Source organism: Pristiophorus japonicus, chromosome X (assembly GCF_044704955.1).
Source record: "Pristiophorus japonicus isolate sPriJap1 chromosome X, sPriJap1.hap1, whole genome shotgun sequence".
NCBI classification, from domain to species: Eukaryota; Metazoa; Chordata; class Chondrichthyes; family Pristiophoridae; genus Pristiophorus; species Pristiophorus japonicus.
In genome coordinates this window covers 32,498,889-32,511,617 of record NC_092010.1, presented here as the reverse complement: position 1 = coordinate 32,511,617, position 12,729 = coordinate 32,498,889, and the positions used below count along the sequence as shown (strand labels likewise).

The 12,729-nt window shown below is 44.8% G+C and overlaps 1 protein-coding gene across 10 annotated transcripts in view; it reads right to left on the bottom strand.

Moving 5' to 3' along the window:
* Window positions 1–12,729, bottom strand: part of kmt2d (lysine (K)-specific methyltransferase 2D) — a 215,210-nt gene that overhangs the window by 37,632 nt on the left and 164,849 nt on the right. For 9 of the 10 annotated variants that reach the window (XM_070869514.1, XM_070869513.1, XM_070869512.1 and 6 more), the window contains 3 exons: window positions 8,481–8,547; window positions 6,192–6,424; window positions 1,560–5,441 (listed from right to left, as the gene is read on the bottom strand). In XM_070869514.1, the coding sequence (XP_070725615.1) occupies window positions 1,560–5,441; window positions 6,192–6,424; window positions 8,481–8,547 (4,182 nt within the window). The remainder of the gene's footprint in view (window positions 1–1,559; window positions 5,442–6,191; window positions 6,425–8,480; window positions 8,548–12,729) is intronic. The other variant, XM_070869516.1, reaches the window with a different exon arrangement.

The following is a 12,729-nucleotide window of genomic DNA, read 5'->3' as shown; positions in this document are numbered from 1 at the left end:
CAGGCAATCAGGAAAGCTTGATTTTTTTTAGGCTTAGAAGGCATGACAGCCAATTCAATGAGAAGGCTGACCACCGCCCCACTTGTTCCATGACACAGAAGTCAGGAAAGAATACCTCAGACTAATTCCACCCGCTCCCAAAGAACGCTTTCATTCAATGGGTTCAGTTGTTCACAAACTATTAATACAACTATGCTAGATATATGACCTTGATGTGACACTGTAACTCAGTTCAAGAGTTTGGAGCAATATAGGAAACATGCTGATCATGTGGTTCTTCCATAACGCTAGTTACACATAGGACATCATTCTGCAACTGCACCTCAACTCTCGACAGTACAGAAAAAGGACCCAACTAAATAAAACCAAAGAATTAAACACACAAGTATCTTTTAAGTGTAGGTCAGAAGGAAACTTAAGGAGCCTTAAAGGGGAAGATGTATGACTTGGATTTTGAGGCCAGTTTAGATCACTAAAGCATCAAAGTGCTTGTCAGATCAAGGTGGTATAGTTTTATGAAAGCAGACATAGCTGCCTTGCAAATAAATACAAGCACCACCATTTGACTATTGGCACATGAAGTGATCATATTAGGAGCGTTAGTTAATCCTGGTGGATCACAAGCAGCGAAAAAACATGAATGAGACACATCCTACTACTCAAACATTCCGTAGAAATAAAAGGAAACCTGGGAACAAAATCTAGGATATCCGGAAGGAGGTTTGGAGACAAGCATCCCGTGCAAAATGTGGACAGTCAATTCAAAACACCACCAAAATGACTGCACTCTGCACAAGTCCCATTGATTCCACTCCTCCCAGACTAATGAGTGCTGAAGAAGCTTCAACCATACAGGCACATTTTTGCACAGCTTTTTGGCTCCTCCATATCCAACCATCTGGATAGCAGGCCAGCATAGCAAAAAGGCCACAACAGGCCTGTGATCAGTTCAGACCCACTCTATCGACTGCTATGCTTGCCCCCAGGGAACAGGAGGTCCCATGATGTATAGACTAACATGATTGCCCTGTGAGCAAGAGACACGAGAACCTCCCTCCACCACAAACGTGTGAACTTCTTAAAATGTCTGGTTTGAATCGTTAAACTGCCTCTTCTCCTCCACCCCGCCTCACTCACCACCACCACCTCACCCCCCCCCCCCAGATGCTGACTGTAAGCTTTTCTGAACTCACCATTTTCTGTTTATAATTGCAGAAAAACCTTTCCAAACATTTTGCAAATAACTAAGGAATACTTAATATATAATGTTAAAAGACCAAATTAATTTATTATTAAATATTTTTCTGGCGTCCGAACAGAACTGCTTCTAATGTCAGCAAAAAACTCACGGAATGATGCTTGATATACATTCGTAGTGGAGCACTATTGGATTAGCACAACTCCAGTAAGAGACTAAACCTGCTGGCCAGTGTTTGCCTGTGAACATACTTTATAATTCATGAAAAGTCTGATCTTTAATTTTAAATGCAAAATGCTGACATGGTGGTGACACTGTACAAAGATTGTGAAGTTGCTAGAAACAATGTTTTTAAACTAACCTCTGAATTTCCAGTTGCACCTTGTAGTTTTCGATCGACCATCACAGCTTTGCTTTCAATGTGACCCTTGACAGCTAAGTGCGTTCCATCTCCGGAGCGTTGCGCCACAAGCTGCAAATTCTTTGTGCGTAACAGTTTCTGTAGAAGCAGCTGTCCAGCCTCGGACCTGGGAGCAAGAAAAGACTGATCCCCTACATTCAAGGCATTGAAAGAGTCAGTATTTGACTCATGTTTTACAGTTCCATCTGAATATCCACAGCGAACTGCATCAATATTTTCCTGTTTCACTAAGTGACCTGTACTTGTATTGGTATCTTTAACAGCAGCTTCCTGTAATTTAGAACAGCTATCCTGCCTTCCCATGACTTTCGGTGCACATTCCTCTTGCCCATTGGTCTGATTTAACAGTGATGGTTGGGATCTCAGGCCAGAGTATTCCTCCTTTGCTACATGACTCGGGGGAGATATCGGGAAGTCAAAGGTACAAGCTTTCTTCAAGTCACTTTGTTCATGGATCTCGACATTAATCCTGGCTTGCGACTCAGTAACAGAGCTCGCTTTTCCTACAGTCCCGTGTGGTTTCATTGCTAATGCATCGGACTTTGAATCAGGTATCTTTTGAGGTATAATTGCAATAGGGTCTGTCATGCAAGCGCTGCCTTCTTTGGATTCATGGTTTTTAAGTAATTCTGGTTGTGGCTGTATTATAGTTTCCAAAGTTTCACCTTGTAGCGACACATCTCCCAAATTGGTTTTATTTAACTCTGGACGCTGTATTTGTGAACGACTGCAATGAGCTTGGGCAGACACCAAGTCACTTGTCGACCCCATGTTCTGTCGTGCTCGCTTGTTTTGAATTAGATGGGCCATCTCTTGCGGCTTCCCTCCATGTTCAGCTTTGATCTTCTGAACATATACCATGCCGGGACGAAGATGGCCTAAACCAATCTGTTGCCCGGTTATATGAACTGAACGCAGCCCTGCATGCTGTTGCTGAAACGACTGTGAAGTCATGATGTTTTGCACCCCCTGTCTTGGATCTCCCATGGTGCCATGCTGCTGAGAGGTTGCTACTCGCACTACTCCTTGCAAACTGAGACCATTATTCTGTTGTAGACCAGCTACAGCTTGTTGTTGTACACGTCTCATTAACTGACCCTGCTGATTCAGAAGTCGCTGCTGTCCTGCAATGCCTTGTTGCATTGGCTGTTGCACGGACGTCACTGGTCGTGTTTGTAGATTTTGATATATCATGCCCTGAGGTTGCCCCAGTCCTATTGCACTCTTGGACAGCTGCTGCTGCTGCGTCATCATATTTTGAGTTGGTGGCTGGTTACGGTCCTGCCCCATTATGCACTGGGAAGGCAGCAAAGACTCCTGTTCCATTACAATTTGGGCTTGCTGCTGCCCCTGCCTGACGGTGCCTGGAGGTGATTGCTCCTGTTGCTGTTCCTGCTCCTTCTCCTGCCCCACCATACTCGAAGCCTGCAGGGGCTGCTGCCCGCCAATTGTAGCTAGACTCTGCAACCGCTGCCCTTGCCCTACTGTACCTGGAGACTGCCTCTGCTGTCCCTGACCTTGCCCCAACATGCCCTGTGGACGTGGCTGCTGCTGCCCCTGCTCCTGACCCATCAAGCTCTGGGGCAGCTGTCCCTGCCCCATCAAGCTTTGCGGTTGCCCCTGCCGAACCATACCCTGAGGCTGCAGCTGCCATTGCCCCATCAGGCCCTGCAGCAGTTGCTGCTGCTGCCCTTGCCTCATCCCAATCAAACCTTGAAGCTGCTGCTTTCCCTGCCCCATCGAGCCCAGAGGCTGGGGCTGTCCCATCCCCAGCGAGCCATGGGACTGCTGTTGTCCTATCCCCATCGAGCCCGGAGGCTGGAGCTGCGGCTGTCCCACTCCCATCATGCCCTGAGGTTGGGGCTGCTGCGGTCCCACTCCCATCATGCCCTGAGGTTGGGACTGCGGCTGTCCCATCCCCACTGTGCCTGGAGGCTGAGGCTGCGGCTGTCCCATCCCCACTGTGCCCTGGGATGACTGCTGCTGCTGTCCCATTCCCTGCCCCAATGGGCCCAGCGGGGGCTGCTGTCCCAGTGTGCCCTGGGATTGGAGCTGCTGTCCAATTCCCTGGGTCATCGGCTGTCCCATCCCTTGCCCCACTGTACTCTGGGGCTGGGATGGCGCTTGCTGCCCCACGGTGCCTTGGGGTTGGGATGGTGGCTGTGCCTGCTGTCCTACCATGGCCTGGGGTTGGGGAGGTTGTTGTGGCTGCTGTCCCATCCCTTGCCCCATTGTTCCCTGGGGCTGGGGAGGTGGCTGGGGCGGCTGTCCCATTCCCATCGGAGCATGAGACTGATGCTCTTGTCCCTGTCCAATCGTGCTCTGGGGCTGATGCTGCTGACCCTGGCTCATGGTCCCCTGAGGCTGGGATTGCTGCCCTTGCTCCATTGAGACCTGGGGTTGATGCTGCTGCCTCATGCCCTGCCCCATCATGCCCTGGGGCTGATGCTGCTGTTGTTGCCCTGGTCCGATTATGCCTGGCAACTGGTGCCTTAGGACTTGTAGTGAAGTCTGTTGTCCCATTATGCCTTGTGTTGCCAGGTGCTGGCCTAAAACATCTTGAGATTGCTGCCTCATTATACCCTGCATTCGAGTTTGATGTCCCATTGTGCTTTGCTGTTGGCCTTGGAAGGGCGTGGAAAGTCTTAGGATGTTGTTCTGCCTGATAACACTTTGTGGGTGGAGCTGTCCTGAAACTGCTTGAAGGTGATGCTGTTGCAGTGGTGTCATTGTTGCCAATTGCTGACTCTGGGACACAACCCCTTGTTGATGCCCGATGAGCCCTTGCTGTTGCAAAGGCGCACTGGATGCCTGTTGTTGTAAAACCAGATTCTGTTGCTGCTGTTGAGAAGTGAGGACTTGCTGTTGACCTGCAAGACCTTGCTGGTGTGCCAACTGCTGCGCCATAAGCCCTTGCTGGGGCCGTGAAGGCTTTGGCTGACTTGCAATACCCTGTTGATGGGGTTGCTGATGTCCAAGGAGGCCTTGCTGTTGACCAACTGGGAGCTGTTGTTGACCCATCAGCCTTAAATGTTGCTGTTGAGGTGCCAGGCTCTGCTGGTGCTGTGTTGCTGGCTGCTGCTGTGTCTGACCCATGTTGCTGTGCTGTTGGGGGAGCTGCTGTCCTGCAAGAACTTGCTGCTGAGCTGGTTGGTGTTGGGACTGGACAACAATCCCTTGCTGTTGTCCAATGAAGCCTTGCTGCTGCTGACCCATGATGCCCTGCTGTGAGAGTGTTGGTTTGTTACCCACAATACTTTGCTGAGTTGTCGGCTGAAGCTGACCAATGATACTCTGTTGCTGCAACTTTCCCATGATACTTTGTTGCTGAGATGGCCCTACTAGTCCTTGCTGTTGAATAAGTTGCATTCTTTGCTGCAGTTGAAGCTGTCTTTCTTGCAGGAGTCGGTTTTCATTTGTAAGTGTTTGAGCAGCAGAATTTCCAGCAAAAAAGCTGGTTGAAGGAGCAGAAGATACAGATCCTGAGGCAGAGGGATATTCTTGTTGTTGGGTCACAGCTGAGGTCAAGAATGTTGGTCCCTGTTGAAGTGGTAGTGTAGCCCCGATCTGCGGCATTCTTATATTTCCTGTGTGTCCTATTAGTGTATTTGGTTGCTGAGCTATTGCTTGGGGTCCAAGGATTGCCCCTCCTTGCTGGGCTAATGCTGCTGATAACATGGGTGTTGAAAGTTTGGGCATTACTCTAGGATTCTGGGATGAGGTTGTCGCCATCATCCCAGAGGGAGATAGGGAACATTTTTGTTGCTGTTTATTCCGATATTCCGTCATAAGGTTTGTATGCTCCTTTTGCTGCTTACGGACCTGAAACATATTTTTAAAAAAAACCTTAGAACTGAAACATAATTAAGCTTAGTTACAAAGTCAGAATAATTTTATAATGAACCACCTCACTGTAAATGAACACTAATTTCAGGAGACCAGTTAAGCCTCCCTCATTAGAATTGCAACCAAATTTACAATATTAACTTCTGGAATATGCAAAGATAAATTAAAGTTTAACTTCAGCACTGACCTGGCTCATTCTACATAGTTTGGTGAAATATTCTCGTTAGGGAATCAGTTCTATTAAGAGGGACTTTCCTCTTGAGAAGACAATAGATTAAGCAGTGCGGTAAGTTGGAAACATAAGGTTTTGGTATATATGGAACTCCAGCCAGAGGTATGTAGATTCAAGAGGAGGAAATAAAACACAGTAAAAAGGAAACTCGAGACAAAATTTCTTTCACGAAAGGCGATCGACCATCTGCACTGGCAGCTTGTTCCATATCTTAGAAATCTTTGAGGGGTTTCAAAAAGGAGACACATAAGTTCCTGGCATCTAAATATGGAAATATGAGCATGTGGAAGAGCTGTTTCATCAGAAAGAAAGGGGATCATTGGATGGGCAAGATAGATGAACTGATGGTTTCCTCCTATCTGTAATATATTACTCAGCTAAAGATTACACTACCAAAGATAAAAATGATTAATAAACCAAGGTAACAAAAGTAGTTATTCAGCAACACCAAGCTTGGATTTTGAAAGCCTCAAGATTTATGTTCAAATCCCTACCTGATCGAGTTGCTTCTGGATTTTACTTTGTTGCTCTGTAACTCGTTTAAGTTTTTCTGCATCTGCCTCAGGGAACTCGCGTCCCGCCTTCTTGGCTGTCCGTTGCTTGGCGCATAATGCTTTCCTGGATTTCCTGTGGACCCCAATCTGCTCTTCTAAAAATTTCAGCTGCATTTGAAGCAACTGTTGTGTGTGGAGCAGCCATTCTTCATATTGACGGTGCTCTGCCTCATCTAGAACACAAGAACCAAACACACGAGGAGGTAAACCACAAGCAATGTATTCAAAATGTTAAAATCCTCTGATGTGCAATTTTCTTGCCAACAGTTACTTGAAAGCAGTTATACAAGACACAAGTTTAGCTCCTTTAAATTAAAAAGGGGAAATTTGTTCAAAGATATTTTGTGAATGACGTTTTTTAAAAATTAGTTACGGTTAAACATAATTAACAATTCAAAAATAACTCCCCTTTAAAAAAAGTCACAGTGGAGGCAGAAACACCCACACATATGCATGAATGCAATCATCTCCACTGCTGCTTAATTTGAGTGTCCGTCAAAAAATGCAATATATAAGGAGCCTTTTAAAAAAAACATGTAAATACTATGAGTGTGCAGGACTTCAATACTTCAATGTATGAATGAGATTGACAGCAAGAATGTATCAGTCATGTTTGCAATTTGTTTTCCTCTTCACATCGTGCAGGTGTATCATATTTTTGCAGCATTCTTTTAATAGTTTTTTTGTGTCATTTTGATGGTAAATATTAGTGCTGAGAAGCCAAATATTCTCCCATGGACTCAGTAAAGTTCATATCTTTCTAGCATGAGCAGCACTAACTGCACCAATTTGTAATTTTTCCATTTGCTGCACCAGTCCCCCGTGACCCAAGAGTACCCATGCAGGGGCAGTTCTGTGCTGACTACGAGCTAGGTTGAGACTGCCCACATTGGACTCTTACAGATAGAAGAGAGAAGAGGCCGTCACCCCATCAGTTGGTACTGGATGTGAACCCATGTTCCAGAGATGAAAGGGAATTTTGCTTCAGATCAAATTAAGCGCTGATCTTATGGGGAAACTTCCCAGCCATTTCTACTGGATAATCTCCATAGTGCAAGTGTTATTACTGCAATCAAAAGAAAACTGAAACAAATCACTTGTATGACAGTGCAAACAAATCAAACTAAGATTACATTCATCCCAGAGCAGAATGATTCACTGAACAAATGACAGCTATGTTGACACGTCATGGTCAATTTTGGCAAGCAGAAATTACTGTTTTGCCAGTAAATTTGCAGGATTTGTCCATTGAGCATAAAATCTAATTTAAAGCCCTAAACTGAAATAGCTAGCAAGCTTGAACAAGGACCAGAGAACCATGCCATGAAATCAACAGCAAACATTTGCCACTGAATTGCCAATTACCTCAATTGGTCGACTGACCGTCTGCAGAATTTTCTAGCTTAGGGCTGTCACTGTACACTCCGAATGAGAACTCTAAAAGGTTTAACTTTGCTGCTTTTTATATAACAGGTCATACAGATTCTGGGAGCAAACCTATAGTAATAAAACTGAAGATTTTTTTTGTCTAGTTTGGCTTGGTGGCTATCCTATTAAATCCAGTCAAAATACATAAGCAATTTAAAAAGCTAGCTGAAATTAAAATCCTCGTCTCCAGCCTGAACTCGTACAACTGTTGAAAAGGGGCTTCTGTCGGCTTGACGGGAAGAGCAACACAAACACATACTATGTGATCTGTCCAGTTAAGTGTATGACAACTATTTGTTTGAATGTGGCTGTCAGTTGAAATTGTGGAAAATGTATGTGTGCTGGAACGGAGTTGGGTAGAGTGGAGAGAAACTGCTTGGAACCGTCAAGATTGTGACAGTTTCCTTCTGCAGAATGCAAGAAAAGGCTTTACTTGCCACTGAGCGAATGGCACCTTTTTGAAACTTGCAAAAATTAAGATACAAGTTTTCGACAAGTGAAACTTTAACCAGGAGAAATTAATTTAAAAAACTTAAAAGAGTATGCAAGAGCTGCAATAGGCCAAAGGTAGCAACAAAGTAGAACATTACAGATGATTACAAAGATATGGTGAGTCAGCTGCTCAAACATGAGGCTCTCGTATTCTTCTGGCTGAAACAGAAGCTGTCATTTTCCAAATTAACATGCTTAGTCATACAGTACTATATTGACATTAAATCTTGATTTTTATAAAAGGCCTGAACAGCAAAACCTCCAACAACCACACATTCAGTTCACTAATAAAGTAAGCTGAAGACTTACTGATAAACCCTTGGACAAAAGTTGGTGGATTTGGCCGAGTCTGCACCTGGTCACTACTAGCCTCCTGCTGGTAGATAGAAAATTTAATAAAGGATTCAGACTGATGTGAAATCAGTTTACACACATTCAAACACAGATATTTAGAATTAATATTGGTAATGTTTAGCTGGACAACTGTTTTAAGGATTTGCTCTGTTATACAGTTCTCTGCTTCTTTTCATTCTCTAATTCTTTGTTTAGCACCATCTTTATCTCCCACCCCTTTTCTCTTGCTATAGCTGCAATACGCATTTCTTTATCACTGTGCAACTCTGTTTTTCTATTGTTTCTGTCTCACTCTTTCTGCAAGTCTCTCCCTCTGTATGTCCTCAATGTTTCTTTACTGATGTATTCAATATTCATCTTTTAATACCACTTTTTTTTTTAAATAAAAAGGCCCAGGGTATGCAGGACAACCGCTGGACCCAAGAATAATTGGGTTTAAAGGTTAAGAGCACTGGGGTCTGGCACTTCGTGGTGAGATGCTGAGAACATAAAAACATTAAGAAATAGGAGGAGTAGGTCATACGGCCCCTCGAGCCTGCTCCGCCGTTCAATAAGAGCCCGGCTGATCTGATAATGGACTCAGTTCCACTTCCCTGCCCACTCCCCATAACCCCTTATCGTTTAAGAAACTCTATTTCTGTCTTAAATTTATTTAATGTCCCAGCTTCCACAGCTCTCTGAGGCAGCGAATCTCACAGATTCACAACCCTGAGAGAGAAGAAATTTCTCCTCGTCTCAGTTCTAAATGGGTGGCCCCTTATCCTAAAATCATGCCCTCTAGTTCTAGTCTCCCCCATCAGTGGAAACATCCTCTCTGCATCCACCTTGTGAAGCCCCCTCATAATCTTATATGTTTCGATAAGATCACCTCTCGTTCTTCTGAATTCCAATGAGTAGAGGCCCAACCTACTCAACCTTTCCTCATAAGTCAACCCCCTCGTCCCTGGGATCAACCGAGTGAACCGTCTCTGAACTGCCTCCACAGCAAGTATATCCTTTCGTAAATATGGAAACTAAAACTGCACGCAGTATTCCAGGTGTGGCCTCACCAATACCTTGTATAGCTGTAACAAGACTTCCCTGCTTTTAAACTCCATCCCCTTTGCAATAAAGGCCAAGATGCCATTGGCCTTCCTGATCACTTGCTGTACCTGCATGCTATCCTTTTGTGTTTCATGCACAAGCACCCCCAGGTCCCGCTGTACTTCGCAATTTTTCTCCATTTAAATAATAACTTGCTCTTTGATTTTTTCTGCCAAAGTGCATGATCTCACATTTTCCAACATTATACTCCATCTGCCAAATTCTTGCCCACTCACTCAGCCTGTCTATGTCCTCCTGCAGCCTCTTTATGTCCTCCTCACACATTTCCCTTCCTCCCATCTTTGTATCGTCAGCAAACTTGGCTACGTCACATTCAGTCCCCTCTTCCAAGTCGTTAATATAGATTGTAAATAGTTGGGGTCCCAGCCCTGATCCCTGTGGCACCCCACTCGTTACTGATTGCCAACCAGAGAATGAACCATTTATCCCGACTCTCTGTTTTCTGTTAGTTAGCCAATCCTCTATCCATGCTAATATATTACCCCCAACCCCGTGAACTTTTATCTTGTGCAGTAACCGTTTGTGTGGCACCTTGTCAAATGCCTTCTGGAAGTCCAAATACACCACATTCACTGGTCCCCCTTTATCCACCCTGTTCGTTACATCCTCAAAGAATTCCAGCAAATTTGTCAAACATGACTTCCCCTTCATAAATCCATGCTGACTTTGCCTGACCAAATTTTGCTTTTCCAAATGTCCTGTTACTGCTTCTTTAATAATGGACTCCAACATTTTCCCAACCACAGATGTTAGGCTAACTGGTCTATAGTTTCCGGCTTTTTGTCTGCCTCCTTTTTTGAATAGGGGCGTTACAGTTGCAGTTTTCCAATCTGCTGGAACCGCCCCAGAATCCAGGGAATTTTGGTAAATTACAACCAATGCATCCACTGAGGTTGGCGTGGCTCAGGCAGCACTCATGCAGGAGGGGTGGGTCCTGGGACAAATCAAGGAGTGGCAGCCAAAGGCGAGAGAGAACTCAAAAGCAGGGGCGCGGGAGAGAAAGAGAGTCTGAAAGCTCAGGAAGCTGGTCGTCTGAGTGAGGGAACTAGGGGACAATGCAATCTTCGAGTAGTCTAGGAGAGGGTTTGCAGCACAAAGCACCAAAGAACAGGATGCAGAGTTGGGATATGGGACCAGTGTAATGGACTGGGGTGTGCGTGTTTGGGGCGGGGGTAGGCACACTGGAGGAGGACTGGGTTGTGGCAGCACTTACTTGGGACACGGAAGCTAGAGCACTGATGGAGAAGATGCAGGCCGGCAGCAGTCCAGGACACAAAGCTGGGCCCCATGCACTGGCCCAGATCTGGGAGTGGCAAGATATTGGAACTCAGCATAGGCACCAACCAGAAGTACTACAATGCAAAGTGGGGAACAAGCCGCCCCACAAAGAAGGCACAGCTGAAGAGGCCGCGAAGATGTTTTAAATGGGTTACCAAGCCAGAAGTTCTGAAGGGGAGCTGCAATGTATGCACCTCAGAGTATGCTCATAGGTTTGTGGAGCTGTTGCATTGTGAGTGGCTTAGCCAGTCATGTGATGTTCACAAGACTCAATAAAACCCCAGTCAGTTGGGTCTAGGTCATCCATGATGAGGTATGCAGTTGTGAGCCTAGTGGATGAACTGATAATGTGTAGTGTGATTGTTAAACCTTTGTTAATAAACCAACTCGTTCTTAATAGCAATGTGTTACTATGAACTCGTAAGCAAAGAACCCAAGAAGCAAATACATTACAGGAGCAAGCACCATTAAAGCTTGGCCACCCCACTCTCTTACAAGGGGCTAGTGCTGGGAACATCCAATTTAGATGAATGAAACCCTTAAAGCTCTGGAGTAAAATATATATTTTTTTTAAAGCCTGCCTTCACTCGCATTTTTGTAAAGCAACATGTCCATAATTTTAACCATATTAACAAAAACTGTACAGTTCAGTAGTCTGTGGAAAAATTTCTAATTTTCTCTTCCCCCCTACATCATTTCTATCCGTCTGATATCACTCGTCTCTCTCTTGCCCACAACCACAGCCTTTCTCTCTCCCACTGCCATGCCACTGTGTGCTGTCTTTTTTCCCCCGCAACCATCTCTCTTCCTCACATGCCACTGTTTCTCTCCCCTTCCCAGTCTATCTCTCCCACCCCTTGTGTTTTTCTCTTTCTCCCCGCCAACGCCCCCTCCCTACTTATGCCACTATCCCAAGTTATTGCTGTAAAAGTCCTTCCTTAATAATGTTTTTATCAAGAGCGTTTGTTTTTGGCTCTAACTGTATGTGACATACAATTCGCAAAATACAGTAGAAATGAAAAAACAGCAGCTTCGAAAACTGTGGATGAGGAAGAAATCGGGGTAGTTTGGAGATGGTGATATGGAATGACTCCAGATGGGATTTGCAACATTGTGCATGCAAATCTATGAGCAAGAATAAGCATTTTATTCCAAATTGATTAATATTTTATAGGTTTCCAATGTTATAAATTTTCAGGTTGGTAAAAAATTCAATATGCTTGCTGTGTGGGATCTTACCAGAGGATCAAATTGACAGATTTACAGGTAATTCTTCATCCCTTCAATGTTTATCAGTACTCCATCCTACTATAGGACTCATCAACTTTTTTTTTTGAGCACATGCCCGTCGAGCAAGTTTTTAATGCCTGAATAGCCACCATTCCTTCCTGAGTGAGCAAAGGACTGGAAGGCAGAGTGGCTTCCTTGGAGAACTGGGGTTGAACCAAACTGATAGAATGCAAGTTTCCTCTCGGCCAAGTTAAAATAATTTGGTGACCTTGACCAGTTCCCAGTGGGTTTGAGACCACAGAGCAAAACTGTCCACAGTTCACAGCATGAATTGACAGTCTCACTTAAAGGCTATAAAAGAGTGGCTGGTGCAGTACAAGGTACTCTTCTGAAATTGCAGTTAAGACACATTATTGGGGACAGAGTGGAGGGAGGTTTACTCTATATTTGGCTTGCGGCGTTGCTCAATGGCAACACTGCAAGCCCAAAGTGGAAAAACGTTCTGTTCCCCACCAGTGACATCCTTCACGTTGAAATCAAAAAAAGAAATTATATACGAGTGGGCGCTACAGTTTAGTTTTAAATTTTCTCC